Source organism: Paramacrobiotus metropolitanus, unplaced genomic scaffold (genome assembly GCF_019649055.1).
Source record: "Paramacrobiotus metropolitanus isolate TYO unplaced genomic scaffold, Prichtersi_v1.0 Parri_scaffold0000005, whole genome shotgun sequence".
NCBI lineage: Eukaryota > Metazoa > Tardigrada > Eutardigrada > Parachela > Macrobiotidae > Paramacrobiotus > Paramacrobiotus metropolitanus.
Window position 1 is genome coordinate 1,475,594 of NW_026570225.1, and position 25,253 is coordinate 1,500,846.

At 43.9% G+C, this 25,253-nt stretch overlaps 1 protein-coding gene across 1 annotated transcript; it reads right to left on the reverse strand.

Moving 5' to 3' along the window:
- Window positions 1-163: 163 nt before the first annotated feature.
- LOC129581158 (fibrillin-1-like) lies at window positions 164-24,665 on the reverse strand. The gene is made up of 65 exons (XM_055472070.1): window positions 24,092-24,665; window positions 19,148-19,236; window positions 18,751-18,979; window positions 18,272-18,376; window positions 17,839-17,955; window positions 17,619-17,750; window positions 17,326-17,451; window positions 17,054-17,233; window positions 16,803-16,919; window positions 16,383-16,736; window positions 16,111-16,242; window positions 15,903-16,034; window positions 15,775-15,819; window positions 15,453-15,572; window positions 15,238-15,366; window positions 15,025-15,153; window positions 14,833-14,955; window positions 14,359-14,712; window positions 13,839-14,189; window positions 13,345-13,722; window positions 12,917-13,279; window positions 12,623-12,748; window positions 12,316-12,552; window positions 12,124-12,243; window positions 11,622-11,744; window positions 11,171-11,542; window positions 10,966-11,079; window positions 10,716-10,838; window positions 10,399-10,653; window positions 10,215-10,334; window positions 9,897-10,130; window positions 9,587-9,832; window positions 9,401-9,520; window positions 9,182-9,319; window positions 9,068-9,121; window positions 8,691-8,825; window positions 8,412-8,525; window positions 8,097-8,351; window positions 7,913-8,032; window positions 7,731-7,844; window positions 7,537-7,656; window positions 7,290-7,477; window positions 7,092-7,201; window positions 6,937-7,016; window positions 6,753-6,884; window positions 6,532-6,654; window positions 6,351-6,470; window positions 6,177-6,290; window positions 5,963-6,094; window positions 5,763-5,903; window positions 5,616-5,687; window positions 5,416-5,550; window positions 5,191-5,310; window positions 4,878-5,117; window positions 4,564-4,812; window positions 4,341-4,475; window positions 4,162-4,281; window positions 3,750-4,100; window positions 3,367-3,696; window positions 2,575-3,288; window positions 1,924-2,519; window positions 1,438-1,793; window positions 1,215-1,365; window positions 857-1,025; window positions 164-734 (listed from the first exon to the last, which is right to left on the reverse strand). The coding sequence occupies exons 2-65, from the start codon at window positions 19,229-19,231 to the stop codon at window positions 454-456; spliced, it is 12,099 nt and encodes a 4,032-aa protein (XP_055328045.1). The 5' UTR covers window positions 19,232-19,236; window positions 24,092-24,665; the 3' UTR covers window positions 164-453.
- Window positions 24,666-25,253: the final 588 nt, after the last annotated feature.

Sequence of the window (25,253 nt, forward strand, 5' to 3'; positions counted from 1 at the left end):
AGCATAACGGCTTCTGCTGGCCATCTGTTGACTTTATCTTACCGGCGTTTGTGACAAAAATCTCTTTGAACAGCAGTAATACTGACTTCTTGCATAGAAACTTGCACTTGGGTTTATGTGGTCATGAGATATTTAAGTTGTATCTGTATTTCGACCAGTGTTTATTTAATGGTTCTGCAGTTTCTGATTAATTATTCCCTTAGAAGTTAGCATAGTCGCTGTCTTCTGTATTAAGAACTCATCTGTACTCTGTAGTTATAAATATTCATAATTTTTTCTTTCACTGGTAAACGGCTAATTATCGATGGGCAGTAAGCAGGAGATAAACGTCAACTAAGTCAGAATCACCATTATAGCACTGTGGGTAATCTGGAGACTAGGGAAGCAAGTACATCTCAGTCAGTAAAAAAAATCCAACGTCTATCAAGTTCCTACACAGCTACGAAGCGGGCTTCAGTAATCGGGATCGGGATCTCGCCTAGGAATTGTCACCCGCGGAATGGAGCTGCTGCCGCGCGTCTGTCCCGAGTACTGGGTACCGTTTCTTGTGCTGCGACTGCGAGGATACGCGGTGCTGGTATCTTCGTCCGGACGGCGCCGGTAAGCCATCAGCCAGCACGATACGGAAATGGCGATCGCCACAAGGGCCAGCAGCAGTGTGATGGCCAGCGTCACCGCGAAGCTGGCAGTCGACAGGCAGACTTCGTCACTGCCGCTTCCGGTAGCCGAAACACCTGCAACGATACAACCAGTTCAGCGAAGCGAATTCGTACTTTGCTATAGTGTGCATACATTAGATGGACTGAACAGCTAGTGCCGGTTTGAGAACAAAATTATTTTGGTTTCAAAGGTTTACCGTTGGTAGCATTGAGCGCTTGTGCTTGAGCATCATACGTTTCCAGCCCATTTGATTCCACCTGAATTTCTTCGATCACGTCTCCCTTCGGCGCAACGTCAGCCAAGGGTCGCTCCACTTGACGCTTCTTTCTACCAAAGCTGTTAATACGACCGGGCTGACATTCCACCTAATCAGAACACACAATGCTCACGTTCCGCTTTTTAAAGTTTTATCAAGTATAATCACGACTTTAACTTCTAATTAGGAAGAAAATTAAAAATTTTACGCAGCACAGGAACTGCATAGGTAATTGTTCCATTTTTAAAATGACCGTATCACCTCCAGAACGATCATAACGTAGAACGATGTTTCTTACCGGTGGACAACTTCTGAAGCAAATCCTGATGTTGCACTTGAACCGTAATAAACTGGCACCGGGAAACTTGAATGCGCTGAAATTGGCACGCAGAGAGTGATCCGCGCCGTCTGGGATCCACTCAGTGAAAATAGTACGGTCGGTCGCGCATCTGAAATAAAATTCTATTGCAATAACGAGCCATTCCGCTACTTTTAAAATTTAAATTATAAAGCTTTCGTACCCATAGTTGTCAGTGATCTGGAATTTCCAGGAATTATCAACCGCCACGGCCATGCAGTTGCTGGCAAAGCCGCCGTAAACGCTGTAGGGCGTTACTTCCACTTTCAACTGCAAATTCTCCCCAATGTTCGCACTGGTCACAGGACTGCCGTCCATGTTGGTGATAACGATGCGGCACACTGGTGGTGGTGCTTGATTGGCAATAGTGCCGTGAATTGTCTGTACTCTGATGGTAATCGGTGGATTGGTTACGGTCACTACGGGCGTCTTGTAGCGGCATCGGATGTTGTAAGCGGTCGCGTCAACGGTAACCAGGGTTGGATGGCGTTGGATGACCAATACAAAATCGGCTAAATCCTAAAATAATCTCGAGGATAACTTTTCATGCCTCGCCGTTGTTGCAAGCGAACATCGAAAAACTGAAATACTCATAACCGTGCTATGTAAATAATGCTAAAAACAACGGCAATTTAAATGGTGAACTTACGCCATCTGGAGAAACGCCACAAGTTCCGTATTGTATGGTGAAACTCATAGAATACTGGTTATCGTTCCCGCTGACAATCTTTCGACATTCTTCCTGCCGGCTGTATCCTTTGACATACAAAACTCCTTGAAATCGGCCCGGCAGCGCAACTTGGACTTCGATTCCGTCCGATAAGCAGTTGACCGACGCTTCCGGTACATCAATCCTGGGAATGAGTATTTTCGTGAAAGGGGTGCGCGGTGTTGCTGTGGGAGGTATGGTTATGATAGGAGGCGGTGGCGGGCAGTTGGGAGGATTTCCCGGTGGATACAGACAGATGCAGCCGCAAACCTCCATTGAAAACCTGGAATATGGACCGCACTCCACTTCCATACACGGCGCCGGGGTGACTGTAACGGGTGTAGGAGGCGGTGTGGGAGGAGGGGTGGTTTCCGAACACCGGCCGTTGATGAGCACTAAGGGTGGGCGGCAGATGCAGGTTAAGGTGGTCAAATCCAGGATGAGATTCTCCAAACAAATGCATAAATAAGAACCGATGGTATTCTTGCATTGCGCACTGCCGCAAGGGGGAGGAACAAGAGTGCATTCGTTAACATCTGCAAAAAGCTGGGGGTTAAGACTCGCTTGGAGGCTTTTTTACAACGTTCTTACCAATGCAGGTTCCATTAACGAATTGGTATCCTGGTGGACAAAAGCACTGGTAGCTGCCCGGAAGATCTTGGCATGTTCCCGGTCCGCAGATTGTCAAGTTTTCCATGCACTCGTTGATATTGTAGCATGAATTCTGGTTGAAGCGGTATCCCGGTGGGCAGATACACTTGTAACTTCCAATGGTGTTCTCGCAAGTCCCACTGCCGCAGATGCCGGCAAAGGTGCACTCGTTGATATCGACACATGATCCGTTCACCGAATCAAATCCATTAGGACATTTGCACCGGAATGAGCCAATCAGATTTTCACACACGCCAGGCTTGCAAAGGTCGGGATTCTGCATGCAGAAATTGATGGAAATACAGTTCTTTCCATCAAAGTTGAATCCCGGCCGACAAATGCACCGGTAAGATCCGGGCGTGTTCTCGCACGTATTTCCCTGGCCGCAGATCAAACTGTCGGTACATTCGTTCACATCCAGACATGTTCCCTGTTGGGAAGTGTAACCGGGTGGGCAAATGCATTTGAACGATCCGATGGTATTTTCGCACTGTCCATTTCCACAGACTCCCACTTGCAAGCACTCGTTGACATCAATGCATGTACCATTGGCCGGTTGATAACCATATGGGCAAACGCATAAATATGTCCCGGGAAGGTTGAAGCAGGTTCCGGGAGCGCATATGTCGGTTTTCACGGTGCATTCGTTAATGTCTGCAAATGATCAGTGTATAAAAAGAATCAGAACATTGATACGTTAATAATGTGAGACTATCAAGCTGATCAACGCACCGATGCAAGTTTTGCCGTCAAACTGATATCCAGGCGGGCAGTTGCAGGTGTACTGGTTAGGGGCCAAGTCCTGGCATGTTCCCAACTGGCACGGATTGCCTTGCATACAGATGGTCACAACCGGAGGCGGCTGCACACATTGGTACGAGCCGGGCGTGTTCCTGCATTGTGCACCCGGAGGGCAAGGATTCTGTGTGCACTCGTTGAGATCTGCGCAAGTCCCGTGGACGAACTCGAAACCGGGTGCGCACTTGCACGTATACGATCCGATTAAATCGATGCAAGTCCCCTGTGGACCACACAGTTCTGGTGCTTCGCATTCATTCACCGCTAAAAGACAAGATATTAGAACAATAACAATTACAATTTTCAGCAGAATTTACCAAAGCAAGTGCCGTGATCAGGATGGTATCCCGGTGGGCATCGACACAAATAACTGCCCATGGTATTAATGCAAGTACCCGGCCCGCAGATCGTTAGGTCCGTACACTCGTTGACATCAACGCATAACTGATTCGGACCAGGTGTGTATCCAGAAGGACAGACGCAGAAAAAGCTCCCCACGGTGTTAATGCAGCCACCCACACCACATGGATTGGTCGTGCATTCGTTAATATCCACACATGTGACTTTATCGAAGGTGAATCCAGGTGGGCAAGTACACTCATAGCTGCCGATCGTGTTGATGCATGTACCGGAACCACAGATGGTCTTCTCAGTGCACTCGTTTACATCTATGGGAAAAAATTTAATTATTATTAAGTTGTAAAGTTTGAAAAGAAGGTTAATACAGACCTTGGCAGTTTCCGTTGATAAATTGGTATCCAGCGGGACACGTGCAGTAAAAGCTCCCGATAGTATTGAAGCATTTCCCTGGCTGGCAAAGTTGCGGATTTCTTACACATTCGTTAATGTCTAAAATAGCAAACTTCGCAATCGTAAACGTAAGCACTGTTAATCCCATTGGGACGTACCTCCACATGCCGGTGAGTTCATCACAGTCATTTCATATCCGAATGGGCAGACACATCGATACGATCCGACAGTATCCTGACATTCTCCCGGAAGGCATAACGAGGCTATTTCCGTTCTCGTACATTCGTTTTCACCTAAGAAAAAAAACGGAAACGGAAAATTATACGGAAAATTATTTATTATTGGCGAAGGTTTTTCTTAGCGAAATTTAGACAATCGTACTAATGCATGTTTTGGACGCGGCATCGAACTGGAATCCCACCAGGCAAATGCACTGGAATGATCCCAGCGTATTCACGCAAGTGCCCTTGCCATCACCACAAGGATTGTTTCGCGCGCATTCGTTGATATCCACACATACTCCCGGTTCCTGTCGTTGGTAACCGACCGGGCAAACACAGAAATAACTGCCATCTGTATTGTGACATTCTCCAGGAGCGCAAGGATTGCTGATAGCACACTCGTTAACGTCTAGATACCGTTTAATATTTATTATGAATTTCTAGCAGTTAGTAGACATGTAAATCTGGACGCACCCATGCATCGGTTGTCCACTGAAGTGTAACCCAGCGGACACTTGCAGACATACGATCCCACCGTATTGATGCATTCCCCAACTAAGCAAGGATTGTGCGGCGCTGCACATTCGTTGAGATCGACGCAGGTTAACCCATCGAAAGTGAAACCGACCGGGCATTTACAGGTGTACTTTCCTGCCGCGGTATCGATGCAGTTGCCTTGATTGCACGGTGATCTTTCGACGCATATCTTGATCTCTGTTGCAATGAGAAACACATCACCGTTTATATCCGTTACTAGAAAATATATATTTCAGCATGAGCAGCGTACGAGCACACGTTGGTCCTTCCACAGCTCGGAAGCCATCAAAACACTGGCAAGTGTATGACCCGGGTACGTTAGTGCACGTTCCTTGCGCACAAGGAGCGGCAATCTCACATTCGTTCACATCTGTTCAGCAGAAAAAATGCAGAAGCTTTGGGTATTTTATCTTGCAGAGTTATAGTTGTCAGGTTGCAGACTTCTCAAATAATTACGACATATAGTAGCACGTACCAACACAAATCGTTTGGCCATTTGGCTGGAGGGACACTTTGTAACCTTTGTTGCATTCGCACGTGTAACTCCCGACGGTGTCAATACAGCGACCATTCAGGCACAGATTGGGCTCGGTCATGCATTCGTTGATATCTGCAAAAAATAATAACTACACCGTTGTAAAATCAATTCGGGCAGCGAAATGCAGTTTATCGTACTAGCACAAACGATCTGGGTTCCATTCTGAATCATCTGGAAGCCTTTTGCGCAAGTAGTATCAATCAGTAAACCTAAGTAAAAACAAAAACATTAGCACGACTTACAGTTGGAACAGTTTAATTTAATTTAGCAATGCAAAAACACACTTCTACACTGGCCAAATACATCCTTGGAAAAATTAATAATGCACTCGCAGTCGTCCAGTGATCGTCCATCGATACCGACTTTGGTAGTATGCCGACAAGTGCCATCGCGGTAGCATGGTAGCGGTTCACAAACATTTTTGCCTATCACATACAAAACCAGTTAAAAAAGCCAAAGCGCACAGTAGTGACATCCACCGTACTGATAGCTTTGCAGATTGTTGTCTTAGGATTTTCAGAAGTGAATCCAGGAGGACAAAAACAATAAAAGCCACCGTCCGTGTCCTGGCACTGTGCGTTGGGTGCACAAGGCAGCTGTATGCACTCATTGATATCTGCAAGGAAAGGTTACAAATGAAACTGTAAACACAGATTTCGCGGAAAAACTTGAGGCTGCACCAGAATCGATAAACTTACTGACGCATGTTCCTCCAACAAACTCGTAGCCAGCATCACATCGACATGTGAAGCTTCCTTTGGTGTTTTGGCATACACCATGGCGACATGGAGCCAGCTCACATTCATCGACATCTGTAATTGGCAAGTTTTTAATCTCTAACTGTTAAGCCTAGCGCTAACACTCGCGCATACCAGCACACATTCCATTAATGAATCGGAAACCTTGCGGACAATTGCATTGGTAGCTTCCAATCAGATCTATACAGTCACCCGGTATGCAGGGATTCACCGGACCGGCACATTCGTTGATCGCTGTAAGAAACATGATGTACAGTGTAAACCGCAAACTTCAATACTTCAGAAATGTTTCTACCTGTGCAGGCGCCGCCGGTGCTGTTAGTCCAGCCAAAAGGACATAAACAGTTATAATTTCCTGGAGTATTGACGCAGTTTCCTGGGTTGCATGGATTGAAAGGTGGAGCACATTCATTGACGTCTACGAAAACGAATGCAAATTACATTACCTACTCGTAGTGCCTAATCTTGATATAAGCTTTTGCGTGGATTTCAGGAATGTCGTCTCAGTAAGCGTACCAACACAAAGCTTTTTATTCTCCGAAAGCTCGTATCCCTGTCCGCAGAGGCACTGATACGATCCGAGGGTGTCAATACATTTGACAGCACCCTCACCACAGGGAGGTGGGATGAGTTCACACTCGTTGATTTCTGGATAAATAATTTTTGTTTAGAGTGCAACAATTCTTCTCGAAGAACTTACGAATGCAGTCTTTGGGAGGTTGTGATGTTGATCGATATCCCGGTGGGCAGGTGCACATATACGATCCTTGCGTTAAAGCGCTGCAGGCAATTAATACCATAATTCAGCAAAATATGTATCGCAGCTGTATTGTACACCTGACATGTTCCACGTACCATGTTCCAGGTTTGCACTTGTCTTCAATAGCACAGTAATTGATTTGTTTGCAGGCTCCGTTTAGGAACTGGAAACCGGGTGGACAGTTGCACTGGTATCCGCCACTCGTCTGCAAAGACAGAATGTATTATGTATTATTAGAATGTATTCACGCCTCTAACGTGCAACTGCGGCAAATAAGGAAATAAAACGTTTACTTCGACACAGTTTCCAGGTGCACATGGATTCGGATTGTCCCTGCATTCCTGTATGTCCACACACGGTCCCGTCGGTCCTCCGGCGTTGCGGAAGCCCGGAGGACACCTGCAGGCGAATGCACCGATGGTGTTCTCACACTGTCCCTGACCACAATCCGGAGGATTGCGGCTGGTACATTCGTTTACATCTGATAATTGCAAAACACTGTAAAACAGTCATACACACCGCCTCATTCAAAATGCTTACCAATGCAAGTCAGTCGATCAAATTCGTAACCTTGCGCACATAAGCACACGTAAGAACCGTCTGTATTCTGGCACGTTCCCATATTTCCGCATGGATTTGATACAGCACACTCGTTAATTTCTGTGAAAGGATTATACGAAGGTTTTAAGTACCTCTTGCCTTGTAACAGTAAAGTTTTCCATGGTCGTTCTCACCAATACAAGTGTGGCCGTCGTATCGGTACCCCACTGGGCAAATGCATTCGTATCGACCCGGGAAGTTTTTGCATTCTCCGCGACCGCATGGTTTCATTGCACACTCATCAATTCCTGCATTTAACATAACTCGGTCAAACAAGTGAACTCTGTAAGAAACGCAGTATCCGTGTCACGCGTACCAATGCAAGTTACTCCATTGAAAGCAAATCCCAAAGGGCATTGGCACTTGTAATTGTTTTCTCCAAGCGCACTGCACGTTCCAGGCGAACACAGGTCCTTTTGTTGGATGCAGGGTGTGACTATATTACCAGGCAAATAGTTGTAAAACGAACGGATACGCAAGAGAAGTACTGTAACCCATACTAATTTTGGCGCAGGTTCCAATCGACGGCATATAACGGAACCCATCCGGACATACGCATCTGTAGCTTCCTGGTGTATGCTCGCATTGTCCGGGTTCGCAAGGATTTTTTGGAGATTCGCACTGGTTAATGTCGACACAGTAATTGTTGATTAGTTTGAATCCGGTGGCACATCTGCAGGAATACGTTCCCGGAGCATTGCTGCATGTACCACCCATGCCGCAAATGGTGGCGTTCTCCTCGCACTCGTTTACATCTACAAAAACAGATACCGGAGTATAAAAAGCGAAGCTTTCAGTAAATTAAGTTTCCTTACCAACACAGGCATCTTGCATATACTTGTAGCCAATAGGACATTCGCATCGGTACGAGTAGCCTTCCGGTAAACATTTGCCTGGTAGACATGGATTAGGGGGACCGCATCGTGGAGCTAAAGTAACAGAAAATTGTAATACCTCGAAAAGATTTTCTGTAGACCACTTAGAGAAATTACAGATGTAAAATAATATGCAATTTTGACTTGGCAGGGTCGAAGCTGACACTGAATGATCAAAGTGGTAACTTGTCAAAACTGGATAAAAATATAAAAACGTACGGATAATTGCGCATACACCACGTTCCCAGATGTAGCGGGTACCAGGGGGACAAAGACAGGGTGGCGTGTCGTCGTTGGGTCCGGGCTGCTGACACACGCCGGGAGCGCACGTGACTTCGATGCATGTGGTACTTTCTGAATAAAAAAAAAACAGGGATGCAAATAAAGCGATTTTGCTTTAGTGGCCATCATGTTTGTACGGCAATCTGGAAATGTGCAGCGCTACCTATCGGTAACAGTTAATTATGATATTATGTTCTTAAATCTCACTTAAATACAAATTCCAAATCATATTAGGTTGTATAAGCCTGCTTCCGCAACTTTTTCAATTTTTAACTTCAAATTGCGAAACAAGAAAACACAACATCTGATCATACTTATGCATATTCCTTTCGTAAGGTCCTTTTCCATCCCGTCTGGACATACAGCTTCTGCAGAAATTATGACGTTAAGCCTTTATTTCCACTTTATTTTATAATTGATACCCGTACCGCATGGACGCAACGGTGGACTGCCTTCAAAACCAGGACGGCATACGCAGGTGATTTTGTAAGTTGACGCCGTCACTTGGACATTGCAGTCAGCATTTGGACCGCAGTCTCGACTGGCCACACACGGCGGCGGGGCAACTATTCGCAAGCGCATTAGTATTATATGTTTCGGAAATAAGTACTTCTGTAAGGTGGGCAGATTTGTGGACAAATACTCACTGCATGCCACTCTTCCATCGCCATAGTATCCCGGCGGACATCTGCAAATCGGTCCATCAGTACTGTCAGCACATGGAAGCGCTAGGGCTCCACATCCGACGTATTCGCACGTATTCAAATCTAAAGATGCACTCGATTGCTACAGATGGAATCAGTGTGACCGAACATTTAGCTTTCGATACATACTGGCACATTTTCCATCGATCCAGTCAAAATTAGGGGGACAGGTGCATCGATAACTTCCCGGCGTGTTGACGCATGTACCACCGCCTGGACAAAGGTCACCCAGGAATTCCACGCATTCATTTCGGTCTTCGCAAAACTTCTGATTGAAGAAGAATCCTTTGGGACAGACACAAGAATACGAGCCTTCGGTGTTTAAGCAGTTCCCGGCAACACAAGGATTTGCTGGAGCCGCACACTCATCAACGTCTACCAAAAGCAGCAAAGTTATAACACCAAAACGAAAATGTAGCGACGTTACGCCCGAATATACCTATGCACTGGCCGTTGACGAATGTATACCCAGCCAGACAGTCACAAGTATACGATCCCGGTGATTTTCGGCAAGTTCCTCTTCCACATGGATTCACAGGAATGCACTGATTGATCTCGACACAAGCCCCATTTTGCACCATCCAGCCTTTGGGACAAATGCAGCGATAGGATCCAGTCACATCTTGGCACTGACCAGGAGTACAGGGGTTTGTAATCGCGCACTGCTTGATAGCTGAAAAATACAATACATGCAACAACCTTAGCGCTGGCCGTGTTTTCGTAATCAACATCGTTTCGTTTTCGTTTGTTTTCTTACCAACACAGCCTCCCAGAGTATTTTCGTAACCGGGTGGACATGAGCATTCGTATGAGCCTTCTAGATTCTGGCATCGTCCAGGTGAGCATGGTGGATTTGGAACAGCACATTCGTTGACATCTAACAATGTCAAAGTGTACATAAATTTCTTTGAGCCATACAACATGCAGTGCAAGCGGCGTACCAACACAATGTCCCGCTGCGGTATCAAACTGGAAACCTTTAGGGCATTTGCAGGAATAGCTTCCCTTGGTGTTAACACAGTCTCCAACCAGACACGGATTGTACAGCATGCATTCATCGATATCCACGCACTTTGAAGGGTAACCAATCTTCTGCCAACCTCTCGGACACTGGCAGTCGTAGGAGCCGTCAGTCATGGCAGTGCAATCTCCGGCTTCGCCACACGGGTTTTTACTGCTTTCGCAGACATTAATGGCTGCAGATAGCAACCGCCAACTTTAAAACATCCAGCAACGAATTTGAATGCAGTAGTATTACCTATGCAGGCACCGTTGCCTCGATCACGGAAACCCGGTGCGCACTCGCAGCGCATCATCTGTTTATCCGGCGCAGAAATGCAACGCGAATTGGGACCACATCCCGCTTTTTCACAACCAACCGCTAAAAATTATCATTAAATATGTTATCAATATATCGTTTTGTTCGTTATCATTATGTAGTCACGTATCGTCTTATTCACCACTTCACAATTCACATTTTCTTATAATTCTATTAAGATTTGTCTTACCAACACACCGCCCGTTCATTGTCTGGTAACCTTTGGGGCAGTTGCAGATATATGATCCCGGACGGTTCATACACGTTCCAGGAGTACAGGGATTCATCGCGCATTCATTAATTTCTATGAGGGAATGAAGCAGAAAATTGTATCGCATCGAAATTTATGGAAACTGTGGATTTAACGGAAATTAAGCTTCATCAAACTAACTTACCAACACAGGCAGATCCGCGCACCGCTTGATACCCGACAGGACAGTAACACTGGAATGACCCGTCCATTAAATCAACGCATCTCGTCCCCGAAACACCCACACCACAGATACCGGGCAGTTGACACTGGCGCACAGCCACACAGCCTCCCGGCGTGGATTGGAAACCCTTCGGACAGCGGCACTGATAGCTTCCCACGCTGTTAATGCACATTCCCGGGGAACAGAGGTTGGGCGATTCAGCGCACTCGTTGACATCTTCACAGCGATTATTAATGAATTCAAAGCCCGTTGGACACAGGCATCTGTAGCCTCCAGCCATATCCTCCTGGCAAGTGCCGATCGTACAAGGATTGTACATGCACTGGTTGATTTCTAAAATTAGTTGCTGATTAAAGCCATTTTGCGGTCGAAGTGTAGACAGCTGGAAACGATGGCGTACGAAAACACTTACTTATACATTCCTGTCCGGCCATAAGATCATAATTGGCCGGACACACGCAGGTGAAACTGCCCGGCAAGTTGACACATTGGCCTGGTTCGCATGGATTAGTTTTGGCCACGCACTCGTTGATATCTGGTCAAATGAATATTCATGATTAACAGTTAACAAACGGGCAGATTAAGTGTATGGTGTCAGGAAAAATTCAAGCAAGCAGAAATCGATTTGCTAACTTATTAAAATACTTATCGCTAACTTCGTCCGATCGATATCGTGACGATAAGCGGTTATTATTAATTACAGACTGTTTATTGATGCATTTTCGGAATTACGTATCAGCAAAATGACAGTAAACGATGGTGTTACGGTTTGGATTTGGTTTGATCATCATGGTTATATGCTAATTTTCGTATTGAAACCGGTAAACAAGACTTTCTATGCTATGGGTAACCAGTGAAAATTTCCATCGGTTTCGCAAAGCAGCGAAAACATTTTGGTTAAAATTGACGCTCACCTTCGCAGGTTCTGCCGTTGAACTTGTAACCAGGTTGACAGGTACACGAGTAACTTCCGCGCATATTGACGCATTCGCGTGAGCCCAGCCCACACGGATTCCTTACGCATTCATTAATATCTGTCCGCATAAAAGTCAACATGCTTTCAGTCAGTTACTGACAAATGTGACATTCGCTGAACGACCACTCACCGACACAGGTCAGATCGTCGAAGACGAATCCTTTGGGGCACGTACACGTATAGCGACCGCCCAGATCCGTACAAGTGGCCCCTGGACCGCAGGGATTGTAGAGAGCGCACTGGTTGACGGCCACACAGGTTCCTTTGGAGTTAACGTAGCCATTGGGACAAGTGCAGGTGTAATTTTGGGCCAAGTCGATACACTGGCCGGAACCGCACGGGTTCTTTTGAAGACAGAGTCGCATAACTGCGCAGGGAAAGTGACACCCGTAAAAACATCAGCTGTACTGAATTAAATTGTCAAACACCATTCCTACATGTGCACTCGTTTCCCTGCTGGAATAATCCTGATGGACAGCGGCACTGGAAACTGCCAACGGTATTCATGCACACGGATCCGGCGATACTGGAGCATGCGGTTGGAGCAGCACATTCATCGATATCTGCAACGAAAGCGTTATAGACGCACTGATTGGTTCGCAGCATGACCTCAATCCCAAGGAAAAGAGTAAAATGTTCAAAACTTTTAGACGCTTCATTCATTCAAGTTATCAAATGCATCCATGTATACATAAACTATAATCATGCATATGCCATGTTAACGCACTCACCAATGCAGTGTATCCCGTCAAACTGGTATCCCGGCGCACACGTGCACTTGTACGATCCTATGGTGTTTTCACAACGTCCTTGACCACAAACATTAGGATTATCCACACATTCATTGATGTCAACGCAGACTGGGTTGTTGGTGTTGGCTGTCAGTCTGAACCCGCTCTGACAGACACACGCAACTCCGCCTTCCGGTACTGCCAGGCACTCAGCATATTGACCACATTTGATTAACTGACAGCGAGATGGATGACAGTTTCCTGGTTGGCCAACGTAGTCATCTGGACAGACGCAACGCGGGATGTTCATGTCAGCCACACATTCGGAGTCCATCGGGCATTTGTAACTATTGCAAGGGTTTTCTGCAGAAAACGAGATTCAAACCACGTGCGTAAAATTCAAACAACGCTAACAGTGTACAACAAACCTCGAATGCAAACATCTGTGCGATCGAAGGCATTTCCCAGCTTCATTTCCGGTGGGCAACGACACTCGTAGCTGCCGACCGTGTTGATGCAGGCCGCATTGGTTGCGCACGGCCGCTGCATACATTCGTTAATATCCACACACGCTCCTTTACTGAACTCATATCCATCCGGACAACTGCATTGATAACTACCTTCGGTATTCCGGCAAGTCCCCGGGAGACAAAGATTGGGAGACGCCGCGCATTCGTTGATATCCACGCAGGTCACCCCGTTGAATTGGTAGCCGGGTCTGCACGTGCATTTGTACGATCCGATCGTATTTTGGCAGTCGCGAGCGCCCGCGCCGCATGGTCGTGCAACAATGCATTCATTAATGTCTAAAATTAAAATCGATTCAGTTTCGCTTCCAGATACTAATTGGATAAAATTGAGTGCCTGCGTAGTGAAAATTTGGAATAAGAAAACTGTAGCTTAAAGAACATGTGACACTCACCAACGCAACCTCCGTCACGGAAAGAGTATCCCGACGGGCATTTGCACACAAACGACCCATCCGTGTTGACACACTGTCCCGGTTGACACAGGTTCGGCTGCAGAGCGCATTCGTTGACGTCGACACAGGTGGCTTGGTTGAACATGTACCCATTGATGCAAGCACAGTTGTACCCTCCCGCTTTGCCCACGCACACTCCATTGGGTCCGCAGGGATTAATTTGACACATATCGATCGAGACACACTGTCCATTCGTCTGACTGTAACCTTTCGGGCATGAACACTCGTACGATCCCGGCAAATTCCGGCACGTTCCTGGCGTGCACGGATTATATACACATTCATCCACATCTACAAATAAAATAATAAAATTAAAAAATTAATACAATTAAAGTTAATTTAATTTAAAACCATAACTTAACAAGGCTGTTTGTCACTTAGAAGGCTTTAAAATTCGATGACAACCCAAAAGGTCGTCCTTAGTGCGCAAAATCGTTTTTAAAGTCTTCGAAGCTCATACCGACACATTTGCCATTCATGAAGTTATATCCATTGGGACAATCGCAACGGTACGTTCCGTACTGCGACACGCATGACCCCGGACTGCAGACGTTGGGATTATTGGCGCACTCATTGATGGCCACACACTTTCCGCCCTGTTCTTTGTAGTTCTTGGGACACACGCATTTGTAGGAGCCGGGCATCGGCACACAACTGCCCGGCGAGCAGGGCGTCTTGGGTCCGACACACTGGTTGATGCTCAAACAGCGGCCGTTGGATTCCTGATAGCCTTGAGGACACTGACACACCACGTGCCCATCGGCTGCACTACACGTGCCAGGAGCGCATGGATTTTCCGCGCATTCATTGACGGCTGAGGAATCACACATGATATAGTTATACAAATATAATACATAATAGATGTAATAATTATCCAAATACACTATTATAACAGTGTTTTTGGAAAAATTTAATGAAAAACACGGAATCTTACCGATGCAGTTCGGGTAACGCCCTTGGAAGCCCGGCGCACACCGACAACGATCATACAGACAAATGACTCCGACGGGCGTTGTTGGTTCTGGAGGTGGGGTAGTTAACAGTTGTCTGCTGGGAACTGCAATCAGATTTGCATCGTGCAGTTGGTGGATCTCGAAATTAAAAATTTATTGCATGGTATTCATACCGCATCCTTTGTCCGGACTTCCGTCGTAATGGTCTTTGCAGTAGCACGAATCGTCTCCGTCGTCGTAGGTGCACGTGCCTTGCCGATAGCAGGGGAAACCTTCACAGGGCGTGGTTTCCGTGATCGACACTACAGAAATAGGAACGGGCTAGATTTTCACGCTGACGGTGTCCCAGATTTACTCGTATTTCTCTAACTGCGCTCTGCGCATACCGCATTTTTGGGTTTTATCGTAGGCGATGGTTGTGCTGGTGCCGTCAGGACAGGTGCATGTGTAGCTGCCGGCCGCGTTATGGCAGATAGCGTCTTGCGCGCAAGGATTTCGCGAGCATTCGTTAATATCTGCATTGCAATAATACAAAATTTATTATTTAAAGAAATTATCATCGAAAATCAATATGAACAAGATCAACACAAGGACATCATACCGAAACAACCACCGTTCAGTGCGGTAAATCCAGCCTGACATTTACAAATGTATCCATTATTCGTGCTCACACATTCGCCGTGGGGTGCGCAAGGATTGCGATTGAGACACTCGTCTACCACTACGAGTACAGAAAGTGTTCGCTGTTAGCCTGTTACATAATGTTGTGACATGAATTCATAAAAAAAATTTAAATCGTTCCACAAAACGTGCAGCGGTATCACACTAGCGTTAAAACACTTCTCTCCGTGCGTTTTCAAAATTATGCAAAACCGTGTTGCACAACAATATTATACGAGTACCGCTAATAATAGCTTGCTTACTTCCACATTCGTTGGGACCAATTTGCTCGGATCCGGGCGGACATGCTAAAAGGCAATAAAACCGGTCAGTGTGTAATGAGTATTACATCCATAAACCCTCCATTTTCAGTCTGCGAGTGGGTCCGTACTTCGACACGCTTCTTTGCGACTGTATACGTTCTTTGTTATGGAATTGGCCGGGCAAGAACATGTGTAACTTCCGGGTGTGTTGGTGCACAGAGCGCCGGTTGCACATGGATTATTCACGCACTCGTTGATGTCTGATTATTTTATAAAAAGAAATTATTTTCGGTTTAAAAATAAAACAATTTCAAATACAAATCAAATTCTTCCTACCGTAGCAGATATTATCCGGAGGACTGCCGGCGTATCCAGGATTGCACTGACAAGTAATCAATCCCGCTCTCACCGAGCAAACCGCGTTAATTCCACACACAGATTCGTGGTTTGCAGGACACTGCACCAGCACTAGAAACAAAACCCAAAGAAATGTTTACTTATTATAAACAGAAAACGTATGTATATAATCGAAGTACTTATACAATCGCAACATGGTATGGTGACTGCATAAATGGTGCGGTGACCTTGTGAGAGTGTTTTACACATACCACACTCCTGTTCTGCAATTCCCGTGTATCCATTCGGGCACTGACAATACGCCATCCCGGGACCCTTCTCCACGCACACTGCGCCTCGGCCACACTGTTTCTGCTCGCACGCTCCCAGGCAGGCCGAGTTGCGGTCGAAGGGGTTGAGAGCACGCAGGCCATCCGGACACTGACAGCGGTAACTGCCGGGCATGTTAAAGCACTGCGCTTTGGCGGCGCATGGCTGGTCTTCGCACTCGTTGATGTCGATGCACTGTGGCGGTGTTCCCTGAAAGCCCATGCCACAGACGCAGCGCATGCCTTGGCAAACGCTGTTGCCATTGCACAGCATTGGATCGCAAGGAATCGGATATGCTACAATTATTACAGGCTTTAGCGTTTTCTGGTTGTTTTGACCCTTGATAACATTATTGTACATACTGGGAAAACATCCCACAATTGGATTGGCTGGCTCTCCTTGAGTGCCAGGCGGACAAATGCACTGGGTCTGGGTACCGCGTAACACGCAGATGGCTTGTGGACCACACAAACATTGCTCTGCAATATTTCGCATAAAAACATTCACAATATATTATTACTTTGATTTAAATTGTCCTTTATTTTCAACATCCATGTATAGAAGTACTCTATGCTTTTGTATATTTTGTATCTTTTTTATTTCAGTTGTTTACCAATGGGAATTATGGTAAGATTTTTCGCTGGGGGAATAACGGTTATTCCGAAACACGTGCTCGTGGTGTCGTAAGGATTAAGAATCGTCGTGCCAACTGGACATTTACACTCGTATCCACCATCCGTGTTCCGACACTGCGCCCCGGCTGCACACCCAATCACCGCGCACTCATTAACATCTAAATAAGCCCAACCGACAAAAGATGTGTCAATGTTGCTCATCAAAAGGGCTGTTGTGCCGAGAAAGCAATTAAATGTTGACGACGTTTACCAACACAGCGCTGCAGTTGCGTGTCGAAGGTGTAGCCGTCCAAGCATGTGCACTGATAACTTCCGGGTGTGTTGGAGCACATGGAACCCGGTGGGCAGGGATTCTGCTCCGCACACTCGTTGATGTCTGCCGGTGAAAAACACCAACAATTGTTTTAACCATATTCTACATCTGTTTTAATGTACTTTATCAATATTTTCTTTTAGCCATCGAATCCAGCAGTATACCGGCATTTGGATGATCGTACAGATACACCAACAAAGGATGAAATGTTTTCGAATCACTCTTCTTACCAATGCATTTGTCAAAACCGTTGCCGCGGAATCCCGGTAAACAGCGGCATAAGTAGCTGCCCGGAATGTTGCAGCATTCTGCGTGGGGCACGCAAGCGGAGGCCGTCTGCGGATTCGCGCATTCATCGATGTCTGGCGTCAAAAGGTCAAATGAAATCATTGCTAATATAGCACTCAACAAAACGTTATTATTGTGGCAGATCGATGTGACAGTTATTACCTGTACAAGTGCTGCCATCGCCGGAAAAACCAGGCAGACAGGTGCAGTAATAATTATCCATCGTATTTGTGCATTTTGCGAATATATCACAGGGCCGGAATTTACATTCATTAACAGCTGAAATGAATAATATTGTACCCGGTAAAGCCATAAGATAGCGAAAGAATTTTATATAATTTTGCAGGTTATTTTTAATTTATTATGGGAAGAAAAATTAAAATAGGAATGCGTCGTAAAACTTGAAAACTTACTGTGCTGCATTTTCGGAAATGTCCACAACCGAAGACCATTAATTTTTTATGCAAGTTTCAGCATAAATACTTGAATGTCATTTATACTTTCGCATAATCGCATTTAGTTTTATTAATTCACATCATAAGTGATTGTTGTGGACCTTGTGGTTATTAACAAGTAGTAATTATATTAAATGTACCCGGAGTGGTGCAGTCACATCCAGTATATCCATCGTCGCAAAAGCACTCGGATTTGGCCGAAGAAGCTAAGCATACGCCGTGCGCACAGTTGGGCGAACATTCACCTGTAACCGCACACGCTTTACCGCGCTGCTTTTATTCGTTTGTTTTTGACGTGTTGCTTGTAACGAGGACAAACATTAATTTTAGTGACTTTTACTACCATATTCAGTTTTATGTACTTGAACTGAATGTTTGCTTAAGAGTAAGTTTATTTCGGTCTACTACGACTAAGCTCTTTCACAAAAAAAACGGAAACGCTCTCGACGAAAACAAATTTAAATTTCCTTTCGTTAGGAATAATTTCATTTTTACATTAGCATTAATTTCTGTTTGTCACTGATATTTGATATTATTGCCAAAAAAGTGATGACAGAGTATCATACGTAAAGACGAACACACAGTTCTTGTAGGCTCTGTTTAAAGTGAAAACACTTACGCGAACAGGGAATGTAGTCGCGATTTTCATCCGTTCCTCCAAAACAATCCGGTCTGCCGTCACATAATTTTGAAAGACTATAAACTTCCAGAAAATCGGAAGAGGCATTCAATTGGCACGCAAAAAATCCTAGCTCAAAGTTAACAACAAATATTTCCCGCATATTTTTGGGTAATTTGATGGGATAATAACTCGACGCGGAAAACGATGACCTTTGCTTGGCTTCCACCTGCATTAAGCGAAATAAAAAACAAAATAATTTTAGCAAAATCCCATTTGACTCGTATGAAACACGCGAACACTGCTTAAAGCTTGCACCACAAAGAATCATTTATTATGATTCTCACGAATACATAAATAATAAATACCGCGCTTAGAACACTAATCCAGAAAATACCTGACATATTGAGATCAATAGGAAGAGCCATGTAAAGGCGGTTAGGCATGAGTGACATGCCGGTCGACGTATCCGCCAACCCATGTTGCCTACAAAATGCGACAGATTAGTCTCATTGTAAAGTAAATAGATCAGCAAATATATTCCATTCTAAATGATATACCAATCCATCACGTTACGCAATACCGAAATGACACGATGGCTTTAAATTTTTATTTATTCATCGCCGATAGCCGATGTGCATAAACTACGAGGAGGAGCTACCTTGGCCCGATCAAAGGCATATGCGCGACCATAAACCGATCACTGTGCCCGTGTATGTGCATGCTGGGTCACGTGGTTGTGTAATACGGCTAGCCACCCAGCGGTGGCAGCGCATGGAAGTCAGCACTTAAAACAGCACAGCTGCCACAGCAGTTGATCACTCATTTGTTTTTTACCTATTTTTAAACTTTCAACCAGTATTTTAAAATGTGAAGAAAAATTGAACTTCTACACAAATATCCCTTCCATTTCAAACCAAGAAAGTTATGCGTGGTGGAATCTCTTGTAGACATAGCACGGGACTTCAGGTCACGGTTCCAAGAAAGAATTTCACGAAAACCCAAGAGTTTGTAACTCACTTGGTTCTCCTGGTAAAAATAAAACTTATGCCACCTTTTCGCATATGAAATTTATTTTAGAGACACTGAAGAAAGGAACGCTTTAACTGGATAAGTTGGATTTCTTAATGGATGTTTAAAACTGACGTTTACGCGCTGGTGCTTGCAATCTGCCACCGCGGGGCGGTTAGCCGTGCTGCACGCACATGGAAACAGTGATCGGTTAATGGTCGTGCATATGCCTTTGATCGGGCCAAGGTAGCTCCTCCTCGTACCTACAATTTCGCTGTCGTAAACCCTTTTTCTATACGCTCGTTTACATTGGATGTATAATAAGACCGGCCTGAATTTCGGTAGTTGTCGTTGCATATGATGTTTACTTAATTGACACAGCAGCAGCCAATCAGCGTTAAGCGTACACTATGCGACAAACATTTTGAAACCGTTGCAAAATCTGCTGGATCAATTTGCAATTGCACTTTATATACTATTCTGTCGCCTTAATAATGTGGCAACGATGTATCGTGCCTATTGTATGCACGCTTTGTACAATATACGCTGTCCAAGGCTTGGCTAATTATAATAATCTATGAGGCAAAATGGCGAAATGATTTTCTTCAGCTAGAGTAGATATAAGCTTTGTCGACTGAGTGTGACAGTTGTAATCGAAAGCACGCGAATATTTACCTAATCGATAATAACTTGTAGGTATCAAATGGTCAGAAATGCCTTTCGGGAAGAAACCATTTCATTGCGACTAATTTAACCGCTGGAGTATGCAGGTCATTAAAAAACCGTTACGTCTTAATGGTTAATAAATTACTAAGGAAAAAGTATATTTGCTTCTACCACAAAAATTATCAGCATAATGAAAATACGGGCGACACAGAATAAATCGATTTAATGCAGTTTGACCGTTGACGAAGTTAAAGAAAGCGTTATGAAATTCAACGTGAAATCAAAAATCGTCGACATTTATTAAACGCTTAGTTGTCCGACTTACTGTACTTTGTGAGTGTGTAAACCGTAAGGTGTAAACTTCATTTTATCCTACTGCATAACTTTAATGCATCCGCAGAACAGCAGCCCCTGAATATATTTTCGTCGTACTCAAGGTTGCCCTGAAGGTTTAATATTAGCTAAGTACAAGTACAGCGAAAGCGTATTGCCACGGTTTACGATTTAGAAATTTTTTAAATTATCGTTTAACATAGCACTTAAAGGACATTGTTTTCCCTACTTACAGTCTATGTAACTATCTGCACATTGCTTGCTGAAAGTGCTTAAACTAATGTCGTCGAAGTTAGAAAGTATGACGAAGACAAGCAGTGCACTGAACCAGCGCATTCCCGTGGGTATCTTCACAATGTTATTACTAATTTGACCGCATAAGTTGGTAAAAAACTGTGTAATCAGAGCAAATGCTCTGTTAGATGGCGGTGCAGCTGGTCGTTGTCATTAAAGAGGAATAGCCCACTTTTTTAAAGTAATGATCAAGGCCACTATCAACAATATTCGATACGCTTGGGTTGACATTAAAATTATCAGCGGCGTTTTCACTTTCAATCGCAGCTACCGTGCTGCAGTTCTTGCGTTGATAGAAGCCGTGAGATCCAGCAAAGCGGTCCACGCTTACAGCAAGAAACTAAAACAAGGCTTGGAAAATCTAAAGTATTTTCCTCCCCAAGCATGATCTCAACTTTTAAAGAGTCGTGTATCAAAGATTCACTAGTAATAGTATGTATTTTTTGCATTCATTTACAGCACTTTTCGCAAAGTAGGAAAGCGGAAAATGTAATGAAACCAATGTTTTATACGAAACCTTAAGGAAATTATTTTTACTCATTGCTCCATATAAGCGTAGTTCAGTAAAACAGATTAATTTTGTAGATAGTAATAATACAGGGTTTCAAAATATAAATTTGCAAAAACGTATTTTCTGTAGCCGTATTTTATATGATTTACAGATGACAGCAAAATCAAGGCTGACGAATTGCACAGGACTTTTGACGAAAATACTGGAAAAAATTTGAGCATGCTTAAGATAAAGGCTTGTTTTAAGTATAGGTGTGTTGTTATTAATTTTCAGTAACTATCTGGCCCAGAAGCTTGAGTGCTATGTTAAAATTAAAAGCCAAGGTTCAAAAGAATAAGGGTGTGTCATGAAATCGAGTTTGTGCAACCGTGAATATCTGATATTTTACCGCATATGCATATGTACGACTAATTTTAGAGAAATACGAGTACTTAAGTATGTGGTTCAAAGAGGAGAAATATGCACGTATACTTCCTTCCACAAGACAACCAAAATCAAAGAATTACAATGTACTTTGAGCGCGAACATGTTGCACGAGTCGTGCATCAGCCGCTTTACACCAAAGTTAAATACGAGTAATAATGCGATTTTTGTTCTACCCATTACGGAAATGGAAGTCTATCATAGTTGCTTTAAACAATACACCCCCGTTGAGGACCTTAACCTTTTAACAAAAGTTGGCGTTGGAAAAGTGTGGCCTCATCAGTAATATGTGGATAATTTATGCAAAGTCGGCGTTTGTAAAGCTAAAAAGTACGGTAATTATTTGGGCTAAGCGTTACCACAGGGTGTAACCTGTTGAAACAAAAATCCCCGGACACACACAACACGCGCAATTCCAACGGCGATTGCACACAAATCATTAAATTTAATTTATTCACAGACTACCGGCGCTGAGAGATTTTTTCTTAAACAATGTGCGCTCAAAACGGTTATTTGCTTGACTCATGCGTAATTCCATTAGATAGATTATATTAAATCTACGCCAACGAGGAAGTCTGCACTGCAGTTACTTGGTATACTGGACAATTACATGCGCAGCGTAATATTCAAAAGCTCTGTAGGAAGGAGGGTTGTGCATAAACAGCAAATTAAGCTTAGCTGACGTAAACACGACGGTAGTTCATAGTTAGTAACACATTTGCCTTTTGACTAAAATAAAAATTTGATTTAATTTACCACTGAAGTCTGATACACTTTAAAAATAAAAATAAACAAGACAAATATTCAGAATTTCTGCTTATCATAACGCTAGAAAGTGCCTGTAACTTTCATGTTTTTGCAAGTGGGGTTGCTGGCCAATGGCCATGGTGCCAAAATTTCTGCAGTTAATCTGCAATTAATTTTCAGGGCAGTACTCCAATTTCGATTATCGGTTTACAAAAAGTACATTATATTCATTATGTTAGTACATTGTTATAAATTAATTTTAACCTTGTGGTATTTAGAAACCCGAAGATCTAGGTCATTAATTTTTGGATAAAGTTGTCCTCTTAACGATAACAAATTTTTAAGACAAAATAGTTCTTTTCTTTGTGCCATACATATACAGAACGTCAGCCCGAACTGAAACTTCGCAGGGAGAATCTAATATTGTAAGTTCCCCACAAAATGAATCACAAACTTATTGTACATGAATAATATTATATGATACATAGCTAGACAATTATTTTTACCCATTGGGTTATAACGAAACTGTTGCCATAAGTGAATCATTCATACGAATAAATAAAAAACTGAAAAAAGCGGCTAGTTACATGTTCTCTGTACAAGGGCAAACACGTAATATTTCTAAAAAAACGAAACATGCCGTTTAGAAAATATGTTAGAAGGTTCCATGTCAATATCAGCTTCTACAAAGAGGTAACCAGAAGAATCTGCCACGCTGATCAATCCGATACAACTTCGATTATTACAAAGCTGTCTGAGAATCCAAATTCGTTAAAAACTGCCAAAAATTGTCTTTTGTTATGAAGTGTAACTGAAAACTTCTCATGCAAGATAAGGTAATTACTTCACTATTAGAAGCGTTACAAAGCACATCACATGTTGAATATCATATGGACTACTTAATTGATAACATCACTATCTCTGTTTTTAATAAGCACAAATCACAATCATAAGATTTTACCAGAACAGCTAAAATGGCAGCTAAAACCGACAAAAAACAAGCCGTAATCACCTCTAGATCTGTCGACAAGTTTCATTTTGTACTCGTATTATCGCATTCTATATCGTTAGATTTCACTGTCTGTATTATGGTTATTTCGTTTATTTCTTTTGCAAAAATATCAGTCAACGTCACACTGCGGCTGCTAGTCAGTTGACTGACTTCATACTTCTCTATGTAACTTAAATAAGCAACTTTCATAACCGTTTTATCTTGTAGACCTAATGGAGAAAAGTGGCACAATTTGATCTTCCGTTTTAGGATGCTAAATCCTTAAATAGTGCGACCTAATAAGTACATATACGAGTGTACGAACAAACAGGCTTCCTGTGTGGACGTGCATGACGTTAACTTACCGGTGTTTCCAGCGTGATCCGCTGGCCAGGGCTGTTCCAACAGAATGCAGCCGGCTCCTGTTTCCTTTCCCACGAGAGAAAAATTGGAAGACCCTCACCGCACGGACGGGCGCTTACGTAATCCGCATCGATGCACCGCGATAATCGGCAATGACCTTTCCAAGGGAACCCGTCCGGAAGAGGTCGGTGCTACGTGTGGTGATACAATGACAATGGGCAATCCAGACGCAATGGAGTCATAACACGGTGTCATTCAACCTATGATTTCTTACTTGAGCGGATTAAAACGCAAATCGTGCCCGTGTCTGCTGGGGCTTTCGTGCCAAGAAGAGATCGGTCTAAGCTGTTTTCCGCTGCAGCTGCTGTATACCTGCTGCAGTGCAATCACACACATACAGCCGACGACTCACCATACCGTAACAATTATGCCGCCCAAGATCGCTCGACGTTACGGACCGATGAGAAATCGGCATGTGCTTAATTCTTATTTTCCAGCTCTTTCACATTGGCTTCACACAGCATATGGAGAACAAGATTTTGAACCTTTACTATGTACCGTTAACACCGTGCTGATGACTACTTCGTTAATGGCCGGCATAATGTTACGCACACGCGCTTCGCGAAGAAAGAACAACTGGTTAAGCTTCCATTCTGATTACAGAATGCAGCAGCCAGTCATCGTACGCCGAAGTTTCCTTATATGGGATATACAGGGACAACATCGGAGTGTTTTTTTTGTCAGAACTGCTTTTGTGACAGTTGTAGCGGCGGAAAATTAGCTGTTGTTATTGCAGAACCAACTTACAACGAGAATTGCCGTATTTTGACTCCTGTTGAAATTTATCTCTTCACGAGGCAACAATATGTTTTAGTAGTCCAATGCAATATAATTACACTAAGGTCGTGCTAGTCAAATATGTTTGCCAGTTGAACAAAGTGATCAAATATTTTACGCATTCATCAGATTCAGAAGCACATTACAGCACGCTACTCTTTAAGGGATTTGGCCCGGTACACAGCACCAAATTCGTGTACATACAAGAGACTACTCGCTTTCGCGCACTTCCAAAAACTTTTTTGGGTTGCTTTTTGACATTGCGTAGCCAAACGATTTGTATACATAGGCGTGAAATCCGTTTTAGCGCGCAACATCCGGTTCGGG

Coding starts and splice junctions, on each gene's coding strand:
- LOC129581158 (XM_055472070.1), bottom strand. CDS start 19,231: ATGGGTTGGCGGATACGTCGACCGGCATGTCACTCATGCCTAACCGCC. Junction 14,956..15,024: donor AAGTCCGGACAAAGGATGCG/GTATGAATACCA, acceptor ATCTGATTGCAG/TTCCCAGCAGACAACTGTTA. Junction 9,122..9,181: donor TCCACCGTTGCGTCCATGCG/GTACGGGTATCA, acceptor TAATTTCTGCAG/AAGCTGTATGTCCAGACGGG.